Below are 26881 nucleotides of genomic sequence, written 5' to 3' on the forward strand. Positions count from 1 at the left end.
GTTCACGGCTCCAGGTGGGTTCACTCGTGAGCGTCTGACAGCGTTTGACCACACGAGCTTTCCTCATTGTGAGCGCTGAGGATAATATCCAACACAAACACTGTGGACATGAGACACAGGTGTCCTCTCTCTACCTGTTAGTGTGTGCGTGTGTGTTGGTCCACGGTTACCATAGCAACCTGCTTCCAGGGATGAATTCGTCCTTAAAGAGCCGATGAGCTCTGTCACTTTGGCAGGGGCCACATCAGTATGTGTCAACACCTGGTGACTGGGTTGGACTGAGGAGGAGGAGGAGGAAGGAAAGGAGCGGGGAGGACAGGAAGTTCAGCGGGAGGACAGGAGGAAATAACTGAGCAAATTAGAAGGAAGGAGAGGAGGAAATAGAAGAATTAGGAGGAGAGATAGCAAGAAATTAGATGAGGAAGAAGGGGGAAAAGAGGGAAGAGAGAAGATATACGAATGAGAGATGAGACGGTGAGAGGAGGAGGGGGAGGAGAACAAGAAAAAGGGATGAAGACAGGAGGGGGAAGGAGAAAAGGAGGCAGGTTAGAAGAAACGTTTCAGCTGAAGGCCTGATCGATGGTGCGTTCAGGTACTGCTAAAAAAAATTCAGCACTGGAGATTTATGAGTGGACTCTGACTTTTTAATTCACGTCAGTGCGTCTCTTCCATGCCTGTGGTCCCTGTTTTTACTCCTCTACAGGTTATTTTTTATCAAATAAAAGCGAAACACAGCTCAGCGCAGCTCGGCCCTCCTCTCCCATCACTCCTCTCTGTTTCCGCTTCAGTTCCATTTGTAGTTTGGTCATTTTGAGGCGAGGCTGGCTTTGTTAAAGGTCACAGAGCCTGCCACGCTCTTATCCCGTGCTGCTGTGTGTGCAATGATGCAGCAAAAACTGACAATGTGATGTTTGACTGATCATTTGAATCATCATCATCTAATCATTAAGTCCATCGACAGGGAAGTAAATGGGAACAATTTTGACTTTATAAGCAACAATAATGAAATTTTACTGGTTCCAGCAACTCAAAGGTGGGGATTTGCTGTTATCTTTGTTGTCTTTGGTAGTAAAGTAAATATATTTGGCTTATGGACTGTTGGTCAAACATAGGAAGTGATCTGAGGATGTGAATTTAGGCTCAGGGAGTGATGTTTTACAGATGGAAAGCATAATAGAATCAGCAGATTAATCAGTCGTGGGCCGTTAGTTTCTGGGTTCTCGTTCTCGCTTGGCAGTATGATTGGCATCGATGTGTGAGTGTTTGAGTGGTACTGTTGGTTTGTTTGTTTGTTTCCTGAAAGTCGCTGATGGTTTAAGACCTTCCTCTGCGTAAATGTTTGTTTTGTGCTGTCTCACCTTGTAAAGTCCTGGAGTTTCATTAAGCAACATCTGGAAAGCTCGTGGAGACTCTGACATCCAGATGAGAGCAGAAACTGTTTTTTACACCTCGGTCCATCTGCTCCGAGGCGGTCGGTTAGCCGCAGTAAACTGAAGCGGACCCTCGATACTCCCACTCCAGTCACGTGTTATCAGAGCTTCTGTATCGCCGCCTAACTGTAAAAATTGTAGTCACTTATGAGCCACAAAAGGCTGAAGGCCAGATGTTGTTTTCGGGTTAAATGGCCCCGGCGTGTTGTGGTGGTTGTGGTTAAACTGTGTGAGCAGAGCTGCAGCATATGGAGCTGAGAGAAAGCTGCAGGACAAAAACTCCCGCTGGTCCTCCTGAACTGATGTCCAGCATTTTCCATCTGAGGACACACACGAGCATCATCTGCAGCTACGACTGCAGCAGCATATCCTGACCAATTTCTTCATTTTTATCTGAGAGTCAAACATCTCACTCCAAAACCACAGTCATCAATCTGCTGCTGTCACAGCCTCTGCTCTGGTTTCTGTCTGTTATTTCAAGATTTCCCTTCAGTGGAGTTAAGTGGGTCAGGCCAAAAGTAAGTGGACAGGGCTGCCTACACAGGCGCTTTCACACCAAACTCGGTGGGTTCAGACTCCTGTTTTTCTTACTCGGTTCCAAAGAACCAGACCGAGACCTCTGGAAATTGTGGATCTCTGGGTTTGTTTTTCAGTGTGAACAGGAAGCAGACCAGCCATATAATTCCACGATGGTATGAATTCGAAAGCTAAACTGCTATTAAATCCAGCTGCGGCTCGTGGGAACCGTGAAGGAAGCGATCTGTTTAATTAGGATCATTTGGTAATCATAGATTCTGCATGTATGTGATATGTGTAGCTTCAACGCACGTTTCTCAGCACAGATCCACGAGTTTTTGGATGATTTGGACGTAAATATTTGACCTTTGTTATTGAAAACAATCACATCATTTGGTATGTCGACAGTACTCTTTATCCAAATCTGATCCAACATCGACGTGAATTCCTGAATCCACGCTCAACCTCTGCAGCAGCAGCCAGCTGACGTCCTGACCGCAGTGCACTGTGGGACGCGTAGTTCACATCCTGCCGTCGCCTTGTAGCTTCGACTTTTTTAAATGGAGAGTGAGTGTTTCATGTCCTCAGTGTGACATAAAGTTTGTATTGTGTTCACACAGTAATGAAAACAGGCTGTCTGCGGTGTCGGGTTGTGTTTGAGAGGCAGTTAGAAATCATGAGCAGCTCGTCTGCACCACTTTGGAAATGTGTGTTGGGGATTTTAGACGGACTGTGGTGAAGTGGATCCCTGTGGATGCTGCTGCAGTCAGTATCTGCAGTGTGTGTGTGTGTGTGTGTGTGTGTGTGTGTGTGTGTGTGTGTGTGTGTGTGTGTGTGTGTGTGTGTGTGTGTGTGTGTGTGTGTTGGGGTTGAGTCCTCAGCAGCTCACAGATGGCCTCCTTTGGCAGCTCGTCATTTAATGATATCATCTCAGTCGCAGGTGAGCGACGTCATATCTGCAGTGTCCACAGGCCTGCGTGTTTTTAGGATTCTCATCAAGGTCAGACAGACTCCATGTTCAGGCATAAACTTCCCCCAAAATCCACGTTCAGCTGTTTTTTGACTTGTTGAAGCGCTGAAAACAGTGTTGGAGTCTTTTTTTACACATGTTGATTGGCCTCATACACTCACGCACACTGTTTTAAAAACTCTGTAGACCAACATGATGCAACTTTTTTTGGGTCAACGCACGTTAACATCATAAAATCACCTCATTAAGTCTGATGATGATGATGATGATGATGATGATGATGAGCACACAAAGTCAATGGGAAGGTTTGGTCTCTGTCGAGGTGAAGACTGGTTTCAGTCTGAGGATCCCAGAGCTGCATCAGTCCACCTCGTGGATGTAAGACAAGAGTGAAACAGAGACTGGACAGGAACAACAGATTGACGTGTCAGAGTCTGACGTCCAACAGTGTTCAAGCTGTCAAGTTTCATGAGTAAAGCAAAGAGAAAATTACTTTTAATGCAGGTTTCTGTTGGAGTCCAGCTGTATAATATTTTTGTCTTTTGAGACCTGAGATCTGTCCCTCTGTCCTGTTAGCAGCTGCTCAGCTTTTCAACTGTGAAACTGACGAGGGAAGGCAAAAGCATTCGGACACACTGGTCCTTGTTTCTGTCCTTCTCGCCTCCATGCTGAGTCTGTTTTTCCTCATAGACTCGATAAAACCTGGACCTATAGGTTTCTGAAGAGCGACAGGGCTCTATGAGGAGGCTGCCTCAAGTGGCCAGTCATGGAACTGCAGTTTTTGGACTTGACAGTTGGCTTCATTGTCCAGCCCCAGAGGTTCAGAGGTTTCTGTTGGTTGATATGAAGACTGTTTATTGTACACTCGTAAACATGATTTGATCACATGTGATTCTCTCGGCTGACCTCTGTGACGGTGCCAGCAGAGGGTTCTGGGAGATTTGTGACACCGCTCTAAAGTCCGTCTCAGTGGGTCACATGTAAACAGCTGGAGATTTGGAGGCTTGTGTGTCCAGTTTGTATGAGGTGAACGTCCCTCCGTCCTGCCGTCTGTATGAAGCTGCCCTCAGGTCACAGCTCGCCTCGTGGTTCAGGGTCCGGCAGGAAACCGGAGCTCTGCCGTCGCTTTCTGCTTTTCATGAAGCTCACATTTCCTCCGAGCTTCATCCTGAGCTCTTTACTGAACACACAGGTTGATGAGAAGCGCCGATCATGTTTGAAATGTTTTATATTTTCAGTTCAGCTCTGGATTTAAATGACAAGCAGCCAGTAATAAAGAGATGAGGGTCAAAGGTCGCAGTTGATATTTCTGTGGCCTGCAGATGTTTTTATTAGAGACTCAGACATGGAAACAACAGAAAGCTGTGTTACATTTAAATTTTTATCAGCAGACCTCGATCACAGATCAGATCAAACCCGCCAGGATCAATAATTAACAGGGTTCAGGACCAGATCAGGAAATCTGTCACATTAAAATTCATGCATAAATCACATGACCATGCGCTTCCAGACACTTCATGTTTTATGTGCTGACGTTAATGATGTTAACGTGGTCGCTGGTGAAAAACAGCAGAAACAAGAGTGTCGATCCTTTGAAATGACTTTTTTACTGCGCTTTGTGAATTTATGAAGTTTGAAATCAAGTTGTTCGTGCATCATTTCATCTCACATTTCACCGTAAAGTACACATGCTATATTAAAATATTTAAAAATAGTTTCAAATACTTTTCCACTTGGGACTCAACATATTGATTTGCATCTGAGACAAATAAACAGGTAGCTTTTCACATTTTACAGATGATTTCCTACTTTTCCTAATTTTCAAAAAATACGTTTTAAAGCTTTATGGAAGATTTTATGTGAAAATGAGAGATGTTATATGAAAAGATCTGAAAAATAGTTTTTCACTGTTATTCTGGATAATTTATGGCGTTGTGTTGAGTTCAAAAGCAGGAGAGAAAAGAAAAACATCATTTATTTAAGATTGGAAATTGTGATTCACCCTCAAAAAACATCAGAATGCCCTTAAAATCAGATCAAGGGGCCAGAAACACTCAGCTGGAGCCGACTTTAATCAGACATCACATCAATGTCAGAAAGAGGGACGACGTCAGGAGCCGAAACCGGACTGAAGTCACTGTAAACCAGACTGCTCTGCTCTGGTCCAGCTCCAAACATCGTGTTTGCCTATAAATCCTGAACGTAGTGAGATATAAGCATCAGTCTGAGGTGACAGAAGAGCATGAACCACCTCCTGGAGATCAGGCTGCGAGGGAAAAGACCCAAACGTGACAGTGGAGCATTACGCCCTGCTCTCTGCCTGCAGGCGTGACATTTGACGAGATGTCAATCCGAGACGAGGAGACGGAGACACATTTCTACTCAGACCCGCAGAAATGTTATGAGCTCACAACACAAGTCTGGAGTCCAAGACCAGGTTCAGGGTCTACAGCCTGGACTGTCCGCTGGGACGATTTAGGACGCGTCTCCGGCCTTTTGGTCCTCAAACAAGGTCTCAGCCTCTTCAGAGCAGAGAGCGGAGCCACTGCAGCGTGTGCTCTGAAAGGACCTCATTATGGTATGGCATTGCCTTGGCAACAGCAGCAGCTGCCTGATTTGACGTCACAGAGGACGTATCACACACACACACACACACACACACACACACACACACACACACACACACACACACACACACACACACACACACACACACACACACACACAGTGAGCATATGGAGGGACTGCAGGCAGCCTGCAGACTTGCTGTACATCAGTTAAAGCACATGAAGGTGATATTTTGCAGTGGGTAACAAAACTGGGGGAGTTTGGGGGGGTAGTCCAAAACAAAAAACAAACAAAAAACAAAAAACAACCTCTATGATCCACAGTTTTATTTTGAGTTTTTGAAAACTAAGAAAAACTAAAATTTTGTCTTTATTTGACTGAATTGAAAACAAGTGTCTTTATTTTGCTCAACCATGAACTTTACAAACATATTGGAAAAAAGCAAAGTAAAAATGATAAACAGGGGAAAAATAAAATCTTCTGACCTGTTAAGCACACAAAAAAATAAATTCTTTATGTCCAGAAAGCAAGAAAAATAGTCCTGATCCAGGAATCCACCTGCTGTCTGTCTGTGAATCAGCCAGAGGTTGAGTTTGAATTATTAACCGGGGGCGCCCAGCAGGTGTGTGTGTGTGCGTGCGTGTGTGTGCGTGCGTGTGTGTTCCTTTCATCTCCCGCACAAACTGCTTCTAATTAGTTATGGGACCCCGCCCGTCCGAGGCAGCTGAGAAAGAATAATGCAGCGCTCCCTCTGCAGCCTGGACTCGGGCTGAGTGCAGGTCTGCAGTCCAGGTGGAAGCTTTTTAGTTCATATTTTTGATTTTATTTATCTTCACATTCAGTGGAGACGAATGAAGCGAAGGAGAGAAAGAAAAGGAAGTAAAGATGAGAAGAGAAGGGAAGGAAAAAGGTGTGATGACTCACAGGTGAAGAAGAGCGAGGGAGGCCGGTCAGAGGAGCGTCCGTCCCTCCTGAGAGTGCCGCTCTGGTGTTGGAGGCGAGCAGCAGGAGGTCAGAGCCGTTTGCAAAGGTTGAACAGCCGTTAAATAATTCACAACTGCTCTCTCACGCTGCAGAGATGAACTCCGTCCACCTGCTCTGCTCACTGAACCCTCCAGCTGAGCTCGTTTCCGCCGGGCAGAGCGGCGTCACGTTCCGGCTGCGACGCGGCCGCCGACGCTGTTCTGGATGAATATACAGAAGCTGCACCGAACAGATTGAGCCGGGCAGGAAGTCAGGCATGGAGCGCCCGGTCCATTTTCAAAATATGACACCCTGTGGCCCGAGAGTACAACGGAAGAGCACAAAAGTTGAGATAAAACGACCAAATCAGCCAAATGTGAGCAGCAAAGTCGGACATGGTTGACTTAAACGACGAGAACATCGACACAAAACACTCCACGCTAACGCCTGAATGGAAGCAGAACTTTTAGCGTTGTCTCTGTATAATAACTGCTGTGCTAAAGCTCAATTAGCGTCCACAACTGAGTCGTCTTATAATGACGGTGATGATGATGATGTGAGCGTGTACAACACTGTTTTTTAGTACTCAGATCAGACCTTCTGTGCTCGGCTGTTTTCATTGTACTTGTGTTTGAGGTGATGGTTTACATGCTGGCAGACAAATGGAGGTGTGTGTGTGTGTGTGTGTGTGTGTGTGTGTGTGTGTGTGTGTGTGTGTGTGTGTGTGTGTGTGTGTGTGTGTGTGTGTGTGTGTGTGTGTGTGTGTGTGTGTGTGTGTGTGTGTGTGTGTGTGTGTGTGTGTGTGTGTGTGTGTGTGTGTGTCCCATCTCCAGGGAGGATCAAAGTGCGTCTGGCTTAACAGACGACAGCCAATCACAGATGAGCAAGAGCTGCCTGAACAGGCCTTTGGTAGTTTTGGTAACAGGCATGTGTTCACACAGACACACAGACACACAGACACACACACACACACTCTCTGCTGTAAACACAGACCTCCCACACAGCTCATGCTCAGTGCCTTCACTGACAGCTGAACTGTTGTAAATGAGAAACCTGCATTGTGTTCCTCAGCTGAGCGTCACTGAACGTGATGTTTGTTTTGTTTACAAACTCTGCTGCTGTAAACAAACACAGTTCTGATCGTACAGCTGTGTTCAGTGGGCTGAGACGATATGCTTATCTATTGATTTGATGCCGCTCTGTGGCGCTGATCGATACGTATTGAGATGCAATAAACGATCGATTGATAATGAAAATAACTGTTTGTCTCAGCCTTGACAGGAGACGTTCTTAACAACGTTCTGCACTTTATTTGCTTTCGTCCTGCAGAACTTATGTTCTTCTCTGAAAAGACGACACTGACTGACTGTTGCTTCTCTCCAAGGAGTCTCTGATAGGATGAAGTAATCAGCTGTGTGTGTGTGTGTGTGTGTGTGTGTGTGTGTGTGTGTGTGTGTGTGTGTGTGTGTGTGTGTGTGTGTGTGTGTGTGTGTGTGTGTGTGTGTGTGTGTGTGTGTGTGTGTGTGTGTGTGTGTGTGTGTGCGTGTGTGCGTGTGGAATTAACGTTAAGTGCTCAGCCTTGTGTGTATGGAGATAAGGCAGAGCTACAAAGAGACTCTTCACCTACTGTACTCTCACAGCACACTGTTATTATCTCTTTCTTCTTCTTCTTCTTCTTCTTCTTCTTCTTCTCTTCTGCGCTTCAGTAACTGCTGTTTACTGTCAACATGTCTCACTGCTGCTGATGATAACTACAGCTAAGACTTTTGAATAGTGACACATTTTGTTTTGCACAAATTACTGCAAGATGACTTAATGATGTGGAGGAGGTGGAGGTTCGGGTGGAGTAAACACTGAACTTAAGAGCAGTAAAGCCGGCTGACAGCATCCTAACGAGGCTGCTGCTTTTAAACCCAGTGCGCAGACATCACGGTGATGATACAAAAAAAAAACATTCTTAATGTCTGAACTTTTAATCGTTTCGTGGCTGGAAAAGATTTCTATCGCAGATGTGTGTCACGTGACCTGCAGTTCACTCTTTGACCAGCAGGCTGAAACAGGACTGTTCTGTTGGTGGGAGCTCGGTCTGAAGAAGAACACGTCTTAGCTTAGGATAAAGGATCAAATGTGTCCTGTCACTGGAGGTGATTGATCATCATTTATCAACATCGGCTTCTGGGTCAGTGTCATCTGTAATGTGTCATCTCGTAGACGACGGCTAATTTACTTTACCTCTGTGTGCTGCTCCCGCCGCTAATGTGGAACAACAGGCAGCGCTGGAAATGGTCAAATGGGAAATAAACTGGATTGTCCACTAACTTTTGTCAGACTGCAGTCATCCAGAACGGCTCTGCAGAGGCCAGTCAAATACATGCATCGCTTTGGAACATGGACGCTGCATTTCTTCTTTGTCGCGATGTAAAACGACAAGTTTCCACTTTGTAAAATCCTCTCAAAGCGTTACTAACTGCTCTTCTGCATTTGAGTGTCAGAACTGGACTTCCTGGATCTTATTTCATGTCTCACAGTACCTGAAACTACACCCCACCTGTGCAGCCCCTTGCATTGTTTAATGCAGGGTTGTTGAATTTACACAGAATCTGAGAGTGAGGAAATAATCTATAGATTAGTTGGTAGTAAAAACACTTGTTAGCTGTTTGTGGACTAGTTTTTGTGCCTCAGCTGGTTTCTGGTTTTTCCTCTGGTCCTATTGTGGTAAGGAGCGTTCCCTCGTTCCCACCCAGGACTGCGGCGGTTCACGCAGCATCAGCGTCTTTGCAGGCGAGGTCGAACCTTGAAGTGACACAAGCTCTTAGCATTCAGATACAGCTCTCTGACACACACACACACACACACACACACACACACACACACACACACACACACACACACAGAGGGCAGTGGGTGTACACAGTCAACCTGCCAACGTTTTCAGACTACAGATTAGTGGTGAAATAAGAGCTCCGGTTTCGCTCGGGGGGCTGGCAGCAGCTCGGGTCAAACGAATCAAACGCTCACTTTGCTTTGTTTTGCTCTCGGTTCAAAGAGTGCGAGCGTTGGCTGAAGTCCGTCAAGGCTGTGGATGATGGTGCTGGACGTTGTTTTAAAATGTTGGGATTAAAGAGCTCCTGATATCAGCGGGATCTTGTTTCTGCATTCCACTTTCTGTGTAGATCGAAACATGTTTCCACCCGCCTGGTGTGTGAGGGAGTCACTGAGCGGTGTGTGTGTGAAAGGCCTGACGGCGGCGAGGTTAGCCTGTCCTCCGAGCCGCTCGCTCATTGGCTCTGTTTTCTCAGCTGCCAGAGGAGGAGAAATAACTGAAGTGTTGATCTCAATGCGCGAATATCTCCCCAGATATCCCCCTGAGCTCCACAGAGGCTGATAAATCTGCCGCCGTGTGTGCAGAGGTTCGAGGAGTCATGGGAGAGATAACAAGCGATACTGCGCCGTGTGCAAATACAGTTTACGACACACCAAGGGACGTTCAACACGTCTGTTTCCACATCAGTTCAGTGTTTTCTCTGCGCTGCTGCTTTCAGAGTTTGAGTGAGGCCTCACAAAGGTTGTGCTTTGCTGCTTTTTGCTGTTTTACTTTAATATGTAAAACACAGAGAAATACCTGCGAGGGCCTTTCGTCGCCATGTTCTGCAGCAGTCGAGGTCGCAGCAGCTGACAGGACAGCAGCTGTCTTAATGCAGATGATTGACAGTTATCAGTGTCCATGACAACCCCACCGTCCCACCAGGATGACAGATAAGACACTGACAGACGCGCGGGGGGGGGGGGGGGGGGCACTTACTGTCCGACACATGATCGTGAATCCCAACAGCAGCAAGCTGATGCATCAGTTGAACTCCAGGTCGTAATCAGAGAGGAGACATATTCCCAGGACGCCTATTTAAAGAATCCTAAAACTGTGCTGAGACACACACACACACACACACACACACACACACACACACACACACACACACACACACACACACACACACACACACACACACACACATGGGCACGCCCCTGCAGAAGGCATCCTAAGACTGCAGCCTCCTCTGCCAGGCATCCCTGGACTGCTGCCTCCCTGCTCCGCTGTGTGGTATTCCAGGACTGTGCGACCCGGTCAGCCTCAGAGGAGCTGCGAGGAATTCTGTTTACTCCTCTAACGGGAGGAGAAAACCTCCCACCTCTCATGTACTTTAACTTTTGAAAGCTACACGTGTGTCATGTGACCGGGTAGTTGTTTTTGCTCTGTCAATGATAATATAGCAATTAGATTGAAAAAATAGAGTTCGTGTTAATTGCAGGATTATTAACCTTCCTTATATTCCAGGGTCTACACTTTAAGAGACACATGGAGAGAGGTGGAGCACTTCTTTATGATGAGTGGTGCCTGCAGTCGTCCTTTCAGGCCACAAATAGCAGCAACAACCATCATAAATAAGACAGGAAGTTTATATGAATTCTTTTCTGACACAATCTGCCTGTATAAATATGAAAATATGCACTTTCCGTGAACTTTTTAATCACCCACATTGTTTGTCTCTGTGAATAGTGTGATTTTCAGCACATCCTGTTGAGTATACCACCCCCCACATTTCACTTTAACTAACCCTAACCCTGCACATACTGGCAGTATGAGCACTAATAAATCTGAATCTGTCTTAAGCCTCAGAGGTGAGCCCAGGGCAAAAAAATAAAAATAAATGGATAAAAACAGCCACATGTCACTCGCTTCTGCTCCTAAATCTTGCCGTTCTTACTTCATTAAAGCATAAACCAATGAGACAACAAACGTCAGACAGGAACTTTGATTTGATGAGAGTGGACGAGGGGCGGGATTGTTCTTTACTGGTTCAAATCTTTATTAACAGATAAGATCTAACGTCATTAATCCCCCGCTGGGTCCAGCAAGCAGGTGAAGAGCTGCAGGTGTTCATAAAAACAGAAGCTGTGAACTGAATCGGATCAATCAAAGTTTGTGGAGGTGTTTGAAGTCAGCGTTTCTGCGCATTGTGAAGCAGCTCGAGTGAAATCTAAGCTGGCACGCAGCTTCTTCCGTTCAGCCGTCTGTCCTTGTATCCAGCTCGGCGCGACCTTTCCGTCGTGCCGGTCGTTTGCTGTAACTTGGTATTTCGTGCCTCGGCATTAAAGAGATTGACAGCAGTGACACTTCTGCCGCTTGTTGACATGTGAGAGGTGTTGAAGTGGTAAAGTGACCTTGGCTATGTGGACAGAGAGAGAGAGAGAGAGAGAGATGCTGACTGATGCAACCAGCATGCAACACTATGCAGCTGTTTTAACATCACATAACATGATTGGTTACTGGCCTCCTGTTCAGCCAGTTAGGTTTGAGCGGACGGGAACATAAAGAGTTTGAGTTTTTGTGGAACTGTTAACTGCGTTAACTACGGAGCGAGTTAGCCTTAATTAATAGGCCGAATGAGGAACGACGTAAATGAGAGGCGACAGGGGACGAATCAAACTTACCCAGAACGTTTAGGCTCCATCTCTTCCTCATTCTGCCTGATTGGTGAGGAGGACGTCACGTGATCACTGCACGCTGAGCAGCGCGTCCGATAAGATAAACACTGCTGTTTACTGCAACATAACCAATAACTGATCGGCTGAATAGACGTGAATATAGATCGATAGACACGGTCAGAGTAACCCGGCTGCACAGACGACATGTACAGATGTTTTTCTGATCAGGCCGGGCTGCATGTTGGGTATAACAGTAGTTTTTTTTTCTTTTTCGTGGGTTTTGTGCAGCAGGGTTTACAGTGATGATGGTTTTATAGTGAGATGGTGCGTTTTAGTCATTCATTATATCTAAATAAAATCAATACTGACGCAAAGTTCAGCTCATTAAAAAGTAGCGATGTTCTCTGTTAACGAACGCCTCACTTCCTTCGACCTGTGACCTCAGGTCGAGACCACTGAACGCAGCGATGGAGACTAAATATATCATCCCCTGGACCTCCTTCTTCTGCTGTCTTCGTCCCTCATGCTCCAGTTCTCAAAAATAGCTCTGCAGTCGTAACCTCCCTGTAGCAGCAAGCCAAGAAATGTAGTCTCATACGACAGGACAGTGATTTACTGCCTGTCCTGCTGTGTGTGTGTGTGTGTGTGTGTGTGTGTGTGTGTGTGTGTGTGTGTGTGTGTGTGTGTGTGTGTGTGTGTGTGTGTGTGTGTGTGTGTGTGTGTGTGTGTGTGTGTGTGTGTGTGTGTGTGTGTGTGTGTGTGTGTGTGTGTGTGTGTGTGTGTGTGTCTTCAGCTGCTCTGGTTCTTCAGCCTAGTTCCACCAGTGTTTGAGGCGAGCAGCTCCTGCAGATATGCGGCGGCTGAGTTCACGTCCCAGTCTTGGATTCCAGGTCACTGCTGTTCAACACCGTCCGCTGGCATCATGGCGTCCAGTCGACAGTGAGGTCATTGTCTGGGAATAATCGGTCAGGATGCTCAGTGTGGGTTTCAGATTCAGGTCACATTCAGCCTCTGCCTGCTGGAAGCCGGCTTCCTGTTCCTTCACTGCAGCTCAGCCTCAAACCCGGCGGTGCAGTCCAGTTTTAGTGATTACATGCTGAGGACATTTTACAGGAATCTGACACGTCCTGTTCTCAAGGTCGTTCAGGGGATTGGACCAGTTTGGTGTTTTCCTCGTTCTCAGTGGGGACGTCCTCTGGTTTTACATTCAGCCTTCAGTGTCCAGAGGCAGCTGCATAAAGTCTAAATGTCCTCAAGTGATGTCACTTGAGTCAGTCGATGAGGACAAGTTTGAAAATGTTTTAATGAAGTTGGTTGAAGTGAGCTGACAGACTGCTGTAGCTGCTCCTCTTCTCTGCTCGAAGCTAGTGGCTTCAGAAGACATTAGCCATTAGTGTAACATGGTTGTTCCTGCGCGGCGCCGCCATTGTCCAGACTTCCTCTGAGCCTTTGAACGGCTTGTGGTCGACCTTGCGTGCAGATGAGCTGCTGAGGAGCCTCGAGGCCGATCGGTCTGCAGCTGCAGCCGAGGCCAGAGTGAACCGGCTGCAGGTCAGACAGAGACGCTGCTCTGTCCCACTGAATTGGGTCAATTGGGTCTCAATGCCAGTCATTGCGCGTGCACACACACACACACACACACACACACACACACACACACACACACACACACACACACACACACACACACACACACACACACACACACACACACACACACACACACACACACAGCGTGAGAAGTCCACAGTCGGGTCAATCAGCTGAATTGACCAGGAGCTAATTGACTGACTGTGGCCCTGCAGAAGTGTGCTGACACCAGATAAATCAGCCTGTTTTAATGTCCCTCCTCTTCTCTTCAGACTGTAAGTGCAGAATATTTAGTCAGCTGCTGAGTTCACTCAAACCAAACCTTGTAAAACATTTTTTTAACTGATCTGAACATTGTCGTGGTCAGAATAAACTTCAGCAGCGTGCTTTTATTAATGCGCCTCTGGTCAGTTTTCACGAGTCTTCGCTCTCTATTTCAGCATTTACATCGATTTCATTTTAAGTCATTTGTTCCATCTTAATGTTTTCTATTTGTTTTATGGTTTATTTTCAGCCTGAACATTATCACCCGTTCTTCTGAGCTGTTTATTAAAAGGTTGATTGGAACTGCAGAGATTTCAGTAGTTTTTAGATTTGTGATGCTCAGTTTTTCCCGTCAGTGACGATAAAAATAAACACAAATACAAACATTCACCAAATATTGTAAATCCGTTGCAGTTGGAGACACGTTGACCGTCTTTAGGCTGCAAACTGAAGCTTCAAAGACTTGTCCAGGCAGCTTCTTTAGGGGAGAATACCACCACGTTGAATCACATCAGATTACCTTCACACTGACCTCAGCAGCTCTGCTCTAATGATCGTCTTCTCTTTGTTCCACTCGCTGAGTTAAAGCTCCAGTTTCCAGCTCGGGGCTGTGACCAAACCCCCAAACCGGAACCCTTGACTGCGATGCACGTTCCTGCATGCACACACGTATGAGTGCAACACAGGCGTTTTGATCAGGATGGACTTATTTCAGCTCGCAGCACACCCGCTGAGCCTTCAGCGCCGCGGACGCTCGTAGCAGGGTGCTTCACGAAGGAAGAGGCTCCTGGAGCTTTTTAGAAAAGACAGACTCTCTTTGGCGTGACAGCTAACCATTAGCATTCTCTCAGAGAGAGCCGAAAGCCCAGTGACACATCGATTGATTGACACACAGACGGACAAATCAGTGCTGAAGTCAGACGTGTGATGCACTGCTTATGCTTTTATTTTTATGCAAATCACCGCAGTATGTTCTCCTCGTGTAGATGAGACAAATACTAGAGCTGATTTAAGTCTTAATTTCTTAAATGATGGAGCACAGCAGCTAAAAGTCTCTGCTTGTCGAACAATAAACTACAAATATTGAAGTCTTGATTGTAAATTCACTTATGAATCCTGTTATTTTATAGTTTTTATTCGTATTAAATGCAGAATCAGGAGGTGTTGAATTTATTTTGTTGGTGAGTTTCATGCTGCATAACATCATATTTAGAATAATATCAAAAAGATTTAAAAGTCTGAGCTAATTTGTATAATAGTTTGTTAAGCTTGTCGTCTCTGAATTAAACCTCTCTGAAAGCAGCTTGAAACATAAAGCCTCAGTTTTTAACCACAGCTTCTGGCCTTCGTGTGAGTTGCGACGCCTCATTGTGGCGCTGCCTTCTAAAAATAAGAAGTGAAATCCTGTGGCTCTGCAGGATTATTCACACTTTCTGTAACTGCTGTGGTTAAGCAGGGTGCTGAAAGGTGAAGAAGCTCAGGCTCACGGCTTCTGTGGAGGCGAGCCCAGGCAACGCCGGCGCCCAAAGCGTTTGAGTCATGCAGGTCTGGGAAATGAATTTTCTTCTCCAGAGCGACAGCAGCCAATTCCAAAGCGCACTCCGGTCTTCTGCTCACGTCCTTCAGCCTTTGTAGAAGCCAAGCCAGGGTGCATTTTTGGAGAAAAATCTTCTCCAGAAAGCAGTCGCTGTGCATTAAAGCAGCTTGGAAAGCAAAGCGAAGGTCTGCAGCGTCTCGGTGAAACGACGGCGTCCTCGTCATCCTGCTGGCTGATGAGACCTCAGCCTGGACTGACACAGACTGATAGCACCTCGTCTCTCAAAGGGGCGCCGCGGAGACGAGACGAGGTGAGAAGAGAGGAGGTAACACCTCGTCTGGAGGCGAGAAGAGGGGAGGAAGAGGAGGAGAGAGGAGAGTCGGCAATGGAAGAGCTGGTGGGAAACGAGAGTGGAGGAAGATGTGTGAAGAGAGGAGAGGGAATGATGGAGAGATGGTGCGAAGGAGCACCAGAGGAAGAGAGAAGACGAGGTTTGGAAGAACAGGCTACGCTGAAGAATGGCTTGAAGTATCAGAGATGAAGCGCAGCGACCAGAGGCCCAGGGGCCCGAGGCACCAGGGGCCCGGGGGATCAGGGGCCCGAGGGACCAGGGGCCCTAGGGACCAGGGGCCCGGGGGATCAGGTGTTCAGGGGTGTTGGGATGATTCTGAGGCTGCGTGTCACAGAGGCGCCACAGCCTCGCCATTAACTCCTTAATTCTAAATTTAGTTTATGACCTGCACTCGCTTTGAGCTATGGTGGCCTTGAAAGGCCAAAATCAGTAAACACATGATCCAGACAGACACCGCAGTGACGACGAGAATAATAAAACTGATTTTCAGCCGTTTTAGCTTTTCTAACTGAAATGTGTTGAGACTGGTCTCAGATCAGCGGCACGCACGCACACACACACACACACACACACACACACACACACACACACACACACACACACACACACACACACACACACACACGCGCAGGTTGTGGTGCATTTTGTGCTGCGAGGAGCTGAAACTCAGCCTGAGGAGGCATCAGGTGAGAGAGAGATGAAGAGGAGGAGAGAGGGAAGAGCAGAGGAGAGGAGGAGGTGTCAGTGGTGCAATGCAGTGCTCACTACCCCACCCCACACACACACACACACACACACACACACACACACACACACACACACACACACACACACACACACACACACACACACACACACACAGAGCGTGTTTCACTTGTGGGGTCCCTTCGCTGACATAGTTCACTAAAACCTTAACGAGTGACTGAGTACACGTTGATAATTAGAAGATATTGTTAAAATAAAATCTCAGTAAGAGAAAGAATGACATGCACGATCAGACATGGAAGACAGAGGAACTATATTTTGTCTTTAAAACTGAAGGATTTGGGTCCATGTTCAGGAATGGACGCGGTCATCTCCAACGTGTGTGAGTGTCGGAGGCGTTGTTGGATCTCCAGGCCGACAGGCTGAGGTCTGGTGAACTGTTCCCCAGGAGGGAGTGTTCTGTCTGGGGGAGAGGAGGACGACCATCTGGTCCCTTCGGGAGCCTGCGGAGCTTCTGCTGCTCTGATGGTTGCTGTCAAACGGCTCCTCTCCACCCTGCTGGAGTGCCCTTGAGCAGAGGACACGCTCACAGTCCCTGTCAGCTCCCAGGCTTCTGCTCTGAGGATGACCTCTGACCTCTTCAGCACAAAAGTCATTATTTACTGAGCGTGTCTGATGACGGCTGTGGTGTTTCTGAGGTGTTTCCCTCCTCAGGATAAAAAATCAACACATTTCTTTTCAAATCAAGATGAAAATGAGCTCGTTGACTGTGTTTTGTAGTTCCTTCAGCTGCCTTGCAGATCATTTTCTCTTTGTCCTTTTTCACCTCAGTGAGCCAATCTGATTTTGGAAGGATGCAAAGGATGTTTTTCGTCGTGTCAGTTTTGAGGATCTTCCAGTCAACAGATTGTCGTGTGCGTCTCTCTTTGCTTTCAGGAGGGACCAGGGACATCGGCTCAGCTCTCACCAGGATGTGCATGAGGCACCGCAGCATCGAGGCCAAACTGCGCCAGTTCTCCATGTGAGTAGATCTGTGTGTGTGAGTGTGTGTGTGTTTAACAGGTGTAGCATCTCCTCCCAGCTCTCCATGGCAACCTGCTCCTCCTCTTCCTCCTGCTTCAGCTCTCCAGCCTCCATCTTGCTCTCTCCCCGTTCAGTCTTTGATTCCTCTAACAACATTATTATTTTGAAATAAAATTCTGATCCGTTGTAACATTTTTTATGTATTCGCGGTGATCGTCAGCTCCTCTCTCTCCTCCTGCGTCTAACAGCACCTTCCTCATCTGTCTGTCCATTCTCATCCTGAAAACCTCACCCCGTCCTCCTCCTCCTCTTTCTCTCGTCTTCCTTTCTCTGCATGAGTCCATTAACTCTCCCGGTGTGGAGGAAGCGAGTTGGTCAGACAGAAATGAGATGAGACCTCCAGCTGCTCGGTGAACAGATACAGTATAGATGGACAACGTAAACAGGAAGCACTTTGGTGAAGTGATGCATCTACACGAACATCTGTGCCACGTCCTCCAGCTCCTCTGTGGACGTTACCAGGCTAAACGGGATATATCATCCCTCCATGTTTGTTTTTTTTTGGTGTCCATTCTCCTCATTCTGACTGGAACCACAATACTCAACCTCAGCCTGATAACGGTCCAAACGTGCTGCGTCGGGTATGAAAGCGCGGCTGCGAGATGTTGTGCGTCAGCAAACGAGACACCTGCTGTAGCATAAACAGAGCTGCATGCTGACCCGCTGTCTGTCCCCATGTTTGGACTGTATCTGTCTCTGCGTCACCACATGAGATCCCGACAGAAAGAACAGCTTGTGTCTCTCGCTCAGTTTGAGAACATCATGGAGGTCCTGAAAGATGACGAGCTTTGATTGGTCAACAATTAGCTTGTTCCTTCTCCTCCAACGAGAGGATTTTCAGTTTTTCTATTGTATCGTTGCAAACTGAACATCTTTGGGCTTTGGACCGCTCTCACCCTGCTGAAATCCATGTTTCCTTTTTAAATTCTGTCTTTACTACAAAGATTACTGTGCTCTACAGGTTCATGTCTCATGTTTAATCTGAGCATATTTTCAAAAGAATATCAACCTGAAAAAGGTTTGGACGGCCCATTTTTCAGCCCTGAGTAGAGTCTGCAAGCAACCTCCACCCACAGGCGGAGCAGCCTGTCAGGGGCCTGAGAAGCGGTGCTCAGGGAAACGGAATCACTTAACGCAGCTGCTCGTCAGGTTCATTTCTTTGCTCACTGTAATAAGTGAGGGTGATTCAGCTTCAACACTTTGATCAGCCCAGATCTTAAATGGACTCTGGACAGTATTCAGAGACGGAGACATGTCCACCATACCACAGTGCTGTTCTGAGCTCAGATCAGTCCAAACATCTGTCTCAAACGTCTTTCCTTCAGTGGTGAACAAGACCCACAGAAAGCAGAAACTCACTCCAGACTGAGCGTGATCGGCCGCTTTCATGCACAAAAAATCTGGTTTGCACACTTTTAAAACGGAACTTTTCTCTGGTCTGTTTCAGCTGTTTGCCTCTACAGCTGTTCACAATCATTTGTTTCATTGTATTGACTCACATACTGAAGACTTAGTCTAACCTGAACCTTAAACCGAGTCTAAACCTGAAAATCTCTGTGATACGGACTTTGTTTTGGTCCCCACAGCTCGAACAGTGTGTGTTTGTGTGTGTTGGCAGGGTGTTTCTGGACTGTCTGATCAACCCTCTGCAGGAGCAGATGGAGGAGTGGAAGAGAGTCGCCAACACTCTGGACAAGGACCATGCCAAAGGTACACAAACGGAGACGCACACTGAAGCACAGGCACCTGTCCTGTCCAAAGACACGATAACACAGACCTCGTTTCCACCGGGAGCCTTTTGCACTGATGAGTTAGTTTAATACATCACTCTTTAATTGAACACATCTGAATATGTGATATAAAAGCAGTTTAACCTCATGTGACTGCTGCTCTGCTAAGCTAGGCTAGTTAGCATTAGCAGGACTAGTTTATCAGATCTTCTCTCCATCACGGTTTAAGTTTTAGCTGCTCTTAGATTTTCAGATGTTCTCACTGATCTGTGTGTTTCTCTGCAGAGTACAAGAAGGCCCGTCAGGAGATCAAGAAGAGATCTTCAGACACTCTGAAGCTGCAGAAGAAAGCAAAGAAAGGTTCGATCTCTCTGCTGTTTGCTCACGTGTGAGCGATTAGCATCCAGTGCCGTCATTTAGCTCCAGCACGCAAAAAGAGAAACGCTCCAGAATCACTTTGACATTTGTGATGACGCACTCTGGTGAAAGAGCCGGGGACGGTTTGGTTGAGTCAGTCATAATTAAACGATTAGTGGGATTCATGAGATAATTAAGTGGTATTTAAGTGGCGTGACATTATGAGGTGGGTGTATGAAAAGAAGCGAGGACTTAAAAGCTAATATGTTTGTTTTTTTCCTTTTCCAACAATCCGCCTCCTGTGGTGTCCCATCATGCTCTGCTTTGTCCAGCTGATGTATTTGGTAAGTTGTTTTACTCGCCTGCCCGCCGTCCAGGGCTGAAACCAAAACTTCTTCTTCTCTTGTCTAACTCTGCTGCCTGACTTCCTTCCTCTTCTCGATCATGTGTTGTTATTGTGGGTATGCAGAATTTCACGAGTCTGTGTGTTTATGTTTAGAATGACATCTCTTCATCTTCCAGTATCTGCTCTCAGTAACTAGTCCTGCCAGTTTTAGTCCCGTTTAGTTGTAAAATAGCAGTAACACAGAAGAAGATGCTCCTACTCTGACTGGTTTGAGCAGGTTGTACATTTAGACACCAGTAAGAATCCTCTGGTGGTTTGGTCTCATCCCATCACGCCGTATGTGTCACAGTCAGCACTTCCTGCCTCGCTGACACCTTCAGCTCCGTCACATCATCTGCATCTCCACATCACATCCAGGGCTCGGCTGAAATGCGTTCCCACGTTGTTTAGATGTTTGTGTGACTCTCGTAACCGAAGCCTGAACACAACAAAAGACCAGAGTCACACAAAGAAAGAGCCTTCAAAGAGCAGATTGTTTTATTATGTGACACAATCAACCACAACAGCACACAAGAAAATAAATGACGCACTACACAACCATGTGGAATAACACAGGCGAGCCGTAAATCAGCCAACAGATATTTGCTCTATCACAGATGAATCAGGACTGTTGTGTTAATTAGTTCCAAAATGCTGAAGATATGAGTTTGTTTAGTTGCTTAAATTGTCCACCAGAGACATCTGAGAAGTTGATTTGTCGACTGTTTACTGAAAAATATTTAATTTCCAATAACCTAAAAGAGAAAAACATAAAAAACCTTCATGTTTGACAGACTTGTTATTTTTAGCCACGTTAGCAGGATGGCTCCAGGGATGTCAGTTAGTTGGCTCGCCAATTTGGTCCAAACAGAAATATGTCAATAACTACTGGATGGATTACCATGAAATTATGTTCAGGCTTTCGTGGTACCCAGAGGATGAATCTCTCTGAATGATCCTCTGACTTTTCCTCTCGCACCATCGTGAGTTTGACTTCTGTGTCTTTAAGTGATGGATTGTAATAACTTTGTTCATCACTTTTCATCTAACACCTGTAATCATCAATCAATCAATCAGTCAATATTAAGCTACAGTATAGACCATGTTCAAATGGTGGCCATTTTCCACTGAGCTCACACGATGGAAAGCTTAAATGCTCTTTTCATGTCTAACCTCATTGGCATAGATTTTTGTAAATATCTGCTTATTGTGAATCTGACGCAGCAACATGTTTCACAGACTGGGAAAGAAACACCTGTTTGGAACGTTCCACAGGTAAACAGGTTGACTGGCATCCTGGAAAGGCTCAGTCGTTCACGAGATGATTGGATAAACTACATAAACTAAAATCACTGTCGGTAGAAACCGTTTCTTTGCAGACGATCACATTCTGTTTTTATCAAACTTATTGGAATCAGGGTTGTAGTTATTAATTGACTGCTTCACGATTGATCAGCAGCGGAAAAGAAGTGAGAGCGTTGACGCTGGACGTCAGTGTTATTGCTTTGCTCTACCCACTGAGCTGCAAAGAACCACAAGTAAACATCAAAACAATCCCTCTGCTTTTAGAACAAGTAGTTCCAGTCTGATTCACGGCACTAAAACCAGCTTTATTATGAGTGGAAACAAGAGCGTGTTGATCCTGCCGACAAAGGACTTGATGGCTTCCAGCTTAGAACTGAGCCTTTAAGACTGAATAAACAGGACCTGGGATTGACCCCAGAGGAACCTCAGATGTGGTGGAGCCGCTTCGGCCCTTCCAGCCTGTTATTACTGCAGGAGGAAACTCCCGCCGCCGTGGTATGAGCGCTACGAGGGAACGAGAGTGGGAGAAGGAGAGTCAAAGGAGGAAAACGGGAGGAAGAGCTTGTGTTGGAATGAAATGAATGTAAGAGGAGAGACGGAGGAAGAGGTGGCGTTAAAGGGAAAGGAAACCTCTGCTGAGGTGGAGTGAATGTAATGAGAGTGATGGAGGAGCGGAGGCATCACTCTGAGTGAGATTAAAGATGGAGGGAGAGATTAGAGATTATCTATTGAGAGGAAATCTACTGTTACATGCCCTATTTAAAAAAGTTTCTTAAAATCATGTCAACAATGAACATTTTGCTCCAAATTCATCATTTCTACGCCTTAACTGGGTTTCCGATCATCACGGTACTCATGTGCACGATAAAGACTGATGCAGCAGAGCGAAGCCATCGTTACCTACTGAAGATTCTGATTAGTTTCCTTATCGGTCACGCTGTCGGGCGGTTGGATGGATTTCTGGCATGTTTTGGTCGTCTGTTCTAAGATCTGACTTCACTCACGACTGCTGTTAACAGATGCGCTTTAAGCTTGTTTTGACATTATTGTTGAAAACAAGCTCGTTTCAAGGAGGAGGAAGCAGCATCTCGGACCAATAGTCTGATAAATAAGTAAACCACAGATCTAAAGTTTGGAGGAAGCTGAGAAAGCTGATACCCACTGAGTTCTGCTGTGTCCGTGAACACGTCTGGTTTCCTGCACAGCCTGGCTATTTGGACAAAAGAAGAAGAAGAGAGATGAGACAGAAACACAGACTGTGAGGCCGATGCTGCTGAACTCCGGGTTAAACCAGAAACCACATTCCTGTCCCTCGAAGGAACTCTCAGCCTGTTTTCTCTGTTTATCGCCGAAGGCTGGAAAAGTTCAGTCGGAGCTCGTCCCATCGATCAGCCCGGCCGCAGACCCCGGCCGTGGATCTCACTGGAGGAATAAAGAACTTTAATTACATGTTTGTGTTTGTCCTGAAGTACAGAACAGATGATGAGATTACCAAATGAACCGAACAGAACAGGAAGAAACCACCGTTAGTTTCTTCTCACGTGGTTTGACTGTGAACAAATCTCCTGAAAAAACTCATCAGAGCTGGTTCCACATCCAGCCTCATGTTTACTGACGAAGCCAACAAAAGGAATCTGATCAGGGTCAAAAACAAAATCCTCTTACGAAACATCTCTGCGACTTCAGATGAGTATTTTGTAATCAGATGTCTTCAGATAATTGATCACCCCCCTCGTAACGCTGTGGGGAGCGCTCGCTGGATGCCAGTGGTTGTTCGTTTCCAGGCCTGACGGATCGCTGGTTTAGGAGAGAGAGCTCTCTTAATTCTTTAATGTGGGTTAATGGTTTGTGGGAGGCTCTAACTATTGTTTTGAAGCCACCGAGTGTTTGGCTCCACGTCGTGTTTAGTGAAGATACGATTTCACAGATAATAAACAGTCTGTGGTTCTCTTCGTCTGCCGCCTCGTGTTTCTTCTTCTGCCTTTCCTACTCTAATATCTGGAGTAGGATGTTCAGCTCTTTTTGTCTTGTCTTTTCTTGGCTTTTAAAGCACTTTTTAAAATATGTTGTCTAACTGTATTAAATGTAAGACACTTTGCTTTGTGCACTGAGGCTGTATGTTCATGTACCTGTGATCATGTGATGCGTCCGCAGGTCGCGGGGACCTCCAGCCTCAGCTGGACAGCGCCATGCAGGACGTCAGTGATAAGTACCTGCTGCTGGAGGAGACGGAGAAGCAGGCGGTGCGGAAGGCGCTGGTGGAGGAGAGGAGTCGTTTCTGCTGCTTCGTCTCCATGCTGAAGCCCGTCGTGGTCAGTCGCACATCCGTCAGAAACACGGCGTCTGCGCTGCGGTGACGTAGCTCCGGTGTAGAGTCTGAAGCTGTCGTGTTTGTGTGTCTCAGGAGGAGGAGATGTCCATGCTGGGGGAGATCACGCACCTCCAGACTCTGACAGATGACCTGAAGACGCTCACTATGGACCCCCACAAGCTGCCCGCCTCCAGCGAACAGGTGCGCCCGTCTGAGCACAACTGGACTGGTTCAGCCCAGTCCTCTTCCTGTCCTGGTCTGCGTCTCATGGGGCTGAATTATTAATATTTTTATGTAATTATACTCTTGATCTGAAACAAGCCCTCATTTTCATACACTGATGTCCTGCATGAATACTACGGCAGAGTATTAGGGCCAAACTGAGGGAAGAAACTTGAGATTTTCAGAATATGATGGTCTGTCTGAACTCTGCTGATCAGACAGACTATCAGACTCCTCTTTCTTTCTCCCTCCAGGTAATCGTGGACCTGAAGGGCTCCGAGTGCACCTGGTCCTACCAGACTCCGCCCTCGTCACCGAGCACCACCGTATCCAGGAAGTCAAGCATGTGCAGGTCGGTTGTGGCCAAACCTCCCCAACAAGCTGCTCCTTGTTTTATCCAGCCTGTGCTCTACTGCCCCCCTGTGGCCCACAGCTGAACTGCAGCTGTTGATTTCTGATGAGTTGAATTAAAACATTCAGACAGATATTAGATTCTTTAAAGAGGAAGAAATGTTGTTTGATAGAGGGTCAGTGTGTTGGTCCAGGTCCCAAGACCCAGTCTTGTAAAGCTGAATGTGGTCTCAGCCAGCGTCTGCTCGGGTTACAGACTCAAGTTTCTCTTCAATGATCCAAATGAAAATGGTTTCTAATAAACTGAAGGTGTGAAACAGTCTGCGGAAGAACAGTTCAGCTGGAATGAGTCTGAGTCTCACGTCTGTTGGCTTTTTCTTTCAGTCCTTAAATAAGTAAAGCTTTTTATTTACAAAGATTCACTGAGCTCTTTGGCACATATAGTCGAGTCAAAAAAGGTACTAAGTTATCCAAAGCAGCTTGTTCTGGTGCTAAAAACCTTCACACAGCTTTCTTAAAGATGCAGGTGAAACATGACCAACACCTCAGCTGATGTTAACGGAGGAGACTTTGCACACAGACAGAGTCTCAGCGTTCATCTCCAGCTGTTTTAGTAGATCTAACATCTGGAAAGATGTTCAGAGTCTATGACGTTAAGCTGCTGTGTCACCGTGTTAAAGGCTCAGTTCACCCAAATTATACAGACGCCATTTTTAAACATTCAACAAGTCTTTAATAAAAGTGGTGAAGTCTCAGAGACTCAGATCATTGAAGATGCGTTGGACCTTGAGTTGTGACTCTCCTCCTCCTCCTCCTCTTCCTCCGTCCTGCAGCAGCCTGAACAGCGTGAACAGCAGCGACTCCCGCTCCAGTGGCTCACACTGCCACTCCCCGACCTCCCATTTCCGCTACCGCGCCTCCTCCTCCTCTTCCTCGGTGCTCCCCCAGCAGACGCCAGCCCGCCTCTCCTCGGTGTCCTCCCACGACTCCGGCTTCATCTCCCAGGACGCCTTCCAGTCCAAGTCCCCGTCGCCCATGCCCCCGGAAACCTCGCAGGTAAGGAGCAGGGATTAAAAACACAGAGGCACCTGTGCTTCAGTGCTTTCATGTGATTGGCTGATGAGCAGAGGCACTTCTATATCATCCACCAATGAGGTCAGAAAATCCCTCCAGGTTGCTAGGATACTGTGTGTCCATGAAGCTGTGTGTCCATGAAGCTGCTGTGTGTGTGTGTGTGTGTGTGTGTGTGTGTGTGTGTGTGTGTGTGTGTGTGTGTGTGTGTGTGTGTGTGTGTGTGTGTGTGTGTGTGTGTGTGTGTGTGTGTGTGTGTGTGTGTGTGTGTGTGTGTGTGTGTGTGTGTGTGTGTGTGTGTGTGCTGAGTCACCCGGCTGCCACAGGGTTTCTAAAGCTGTGGTTCACGCAGAGTGAGGACAGAGACAACAGTCTTATCTTCAATTCTTTCTGTAATGAACCGTTTCATCTGTAAAATGTTTCCCGGACTCATTGGTCACGTCTTTTTGTCCGTCCAACAGTCCAAAACACAAGTATATTCAGTTTATAGGAAGTGAAACAAAGAAAAGGAGGAAATCCTCTGCAGGATGAGAGGATCCTGCAGAGGATCAGACGATTCTCAGCCCACCGAAATCCTAAAACCTGGTCTTGACAGAATGTCCTCGCTTTCCAGGCCTGAAGTCCGTCCTCACATGCAATCACAACTTCACGCTTTGTCACTTCCCTGGACATTTACCACAACTTTAACCCCGTCACTGCCTGCCCAGCTCCACCCGAACACTAGAACTGAATCCTAACCCTGAAACTTAGTTTTGTGGAGACCAGCTGCTCCGAAAACAACAAAGAAAAATCAGATTTGGTGAAATTCAGATTTAAATATGAATGTAACTCTGATTACAAATGAAACTGTGTTTGAATGATGATACTGTTTATTATTATCCTCTGTGTATTATGGGATGCTCTGTGTATTATGGGATGCTCTGTGTATACAGCCTCTGTCCAGCCATCACAGCCTTTAGCTTCCCTCCACCTGCTGAACCTGCTTCTGCTTCATCACCTCGTCTTCTTCTGCTGCTCCAGCTCTTTGTGATTCGTGCTTTTACCTGCTAATTCTTCTTCTGTGCTTTTTTTAATCACTAACCCGCCTCCAGATGCTCACTCTGCTCTCTTCTGTGTCTCTTTCTCGGCTGTGTTTGCTTTGCATGGCTCTGCTGCAGTCGTGTGTCTCTCCTTTGTCCTCTCAGTCTGAGGAGCCTTCCTCCTCCTCCTCCTCCTCTTCCTCACCCTCACACAACGAGCCCCGCGCTGGGCAGCAACAGGTGAACGTCCACACACACGTCTGGGGGTTTGTGGGTCTGCTCTGCGCGTGTTGTTTTCTGTTGAAGTTAACACCTGGAAGACATTTGTTTGCATCAAATCTTTGCTAATTTGGCGGTTTTGCCTTCGTGGTCCTGGTCCTGGTCCTGGTCCTGGTCCTGGTCCTGGTCCTGGTCCTGTGTGTCGCAGAGATTCAGAATCAAAAACTGTAAACAGCAGCTTAAAGACCTATTTTAAGAGACCGCTGAGCTCCTCCCGCTACGTGTCGCTCCTTCACCTCCACCTGTGCATCACATCATCACTGTCAGCTTTAATTTTTGATTGTTTTCTGCTTCTCCCTCATTCGCTCGCCTTCAGTTGTCAAATGGTTTTGACCATCACGCCCTCTGTCTGCATGGACTGGTACTGCAGGCCCAGGACACCCACCTCC

At 46.7% G+C, this 26881-nt stretch overlaps 1 protein-coding gene across 2 annotated transcripts in view; it reads left to right on the plus strand.

Annotated features, from left to right (window-relative positions):
* Nucleotides 1-26881, plus strand: part of LOC139345532 (protein MTSS 1-like) — a 48351-nt gene that overhangs the window by 14633 nt on the left and 6837 nt on the right. For both annotated transcript variants that reach the window (XM_070984172.1, XM_070984173.1), the window contains exons 4-11: nt 17316-17400; nt 19081-19172; nt 19478-19552; nt 19882-19893; nt 23394-23551; nt 23644-23751; nt 24027-24124; nt 24957-25179. In XM_070984172.1, coding sequence (XP_070840273.1) covers nt 17316-17400; nt 19081-19172; nt 19478-19552; nt 19882-19893; nt 23394-23551; nt 23644-23751; nt 24027-24124; nt 24957-25179 — 851 coding nt within the window. The remainder of the gene's footprint in view (nt 1-17315; nt 17401-19080; nt 19173-19477; nt 19553-19881; nt 19894-23393; nt 23552-23643; nt 23752-24026; nt 24125-24956; nt 25180-26881) is intronic.

This window comes from Chaetodon trifascialis, chromosome 17, assembly GCF_039877785.1.
Source record: "Chaetodon trifascialis isolate fChaTrf1 chromosome 17, fChaTrf1.hap1, whole genome shotgun sequence".
NCBI classification, from domain to species: domain Eukaryota; kingdom Metazoa; phylum Chordata; class Actinopteri; order Chaetodontiformes; family Chaetodontidae; genus Chaetodon; species Chaetodon trifascialis.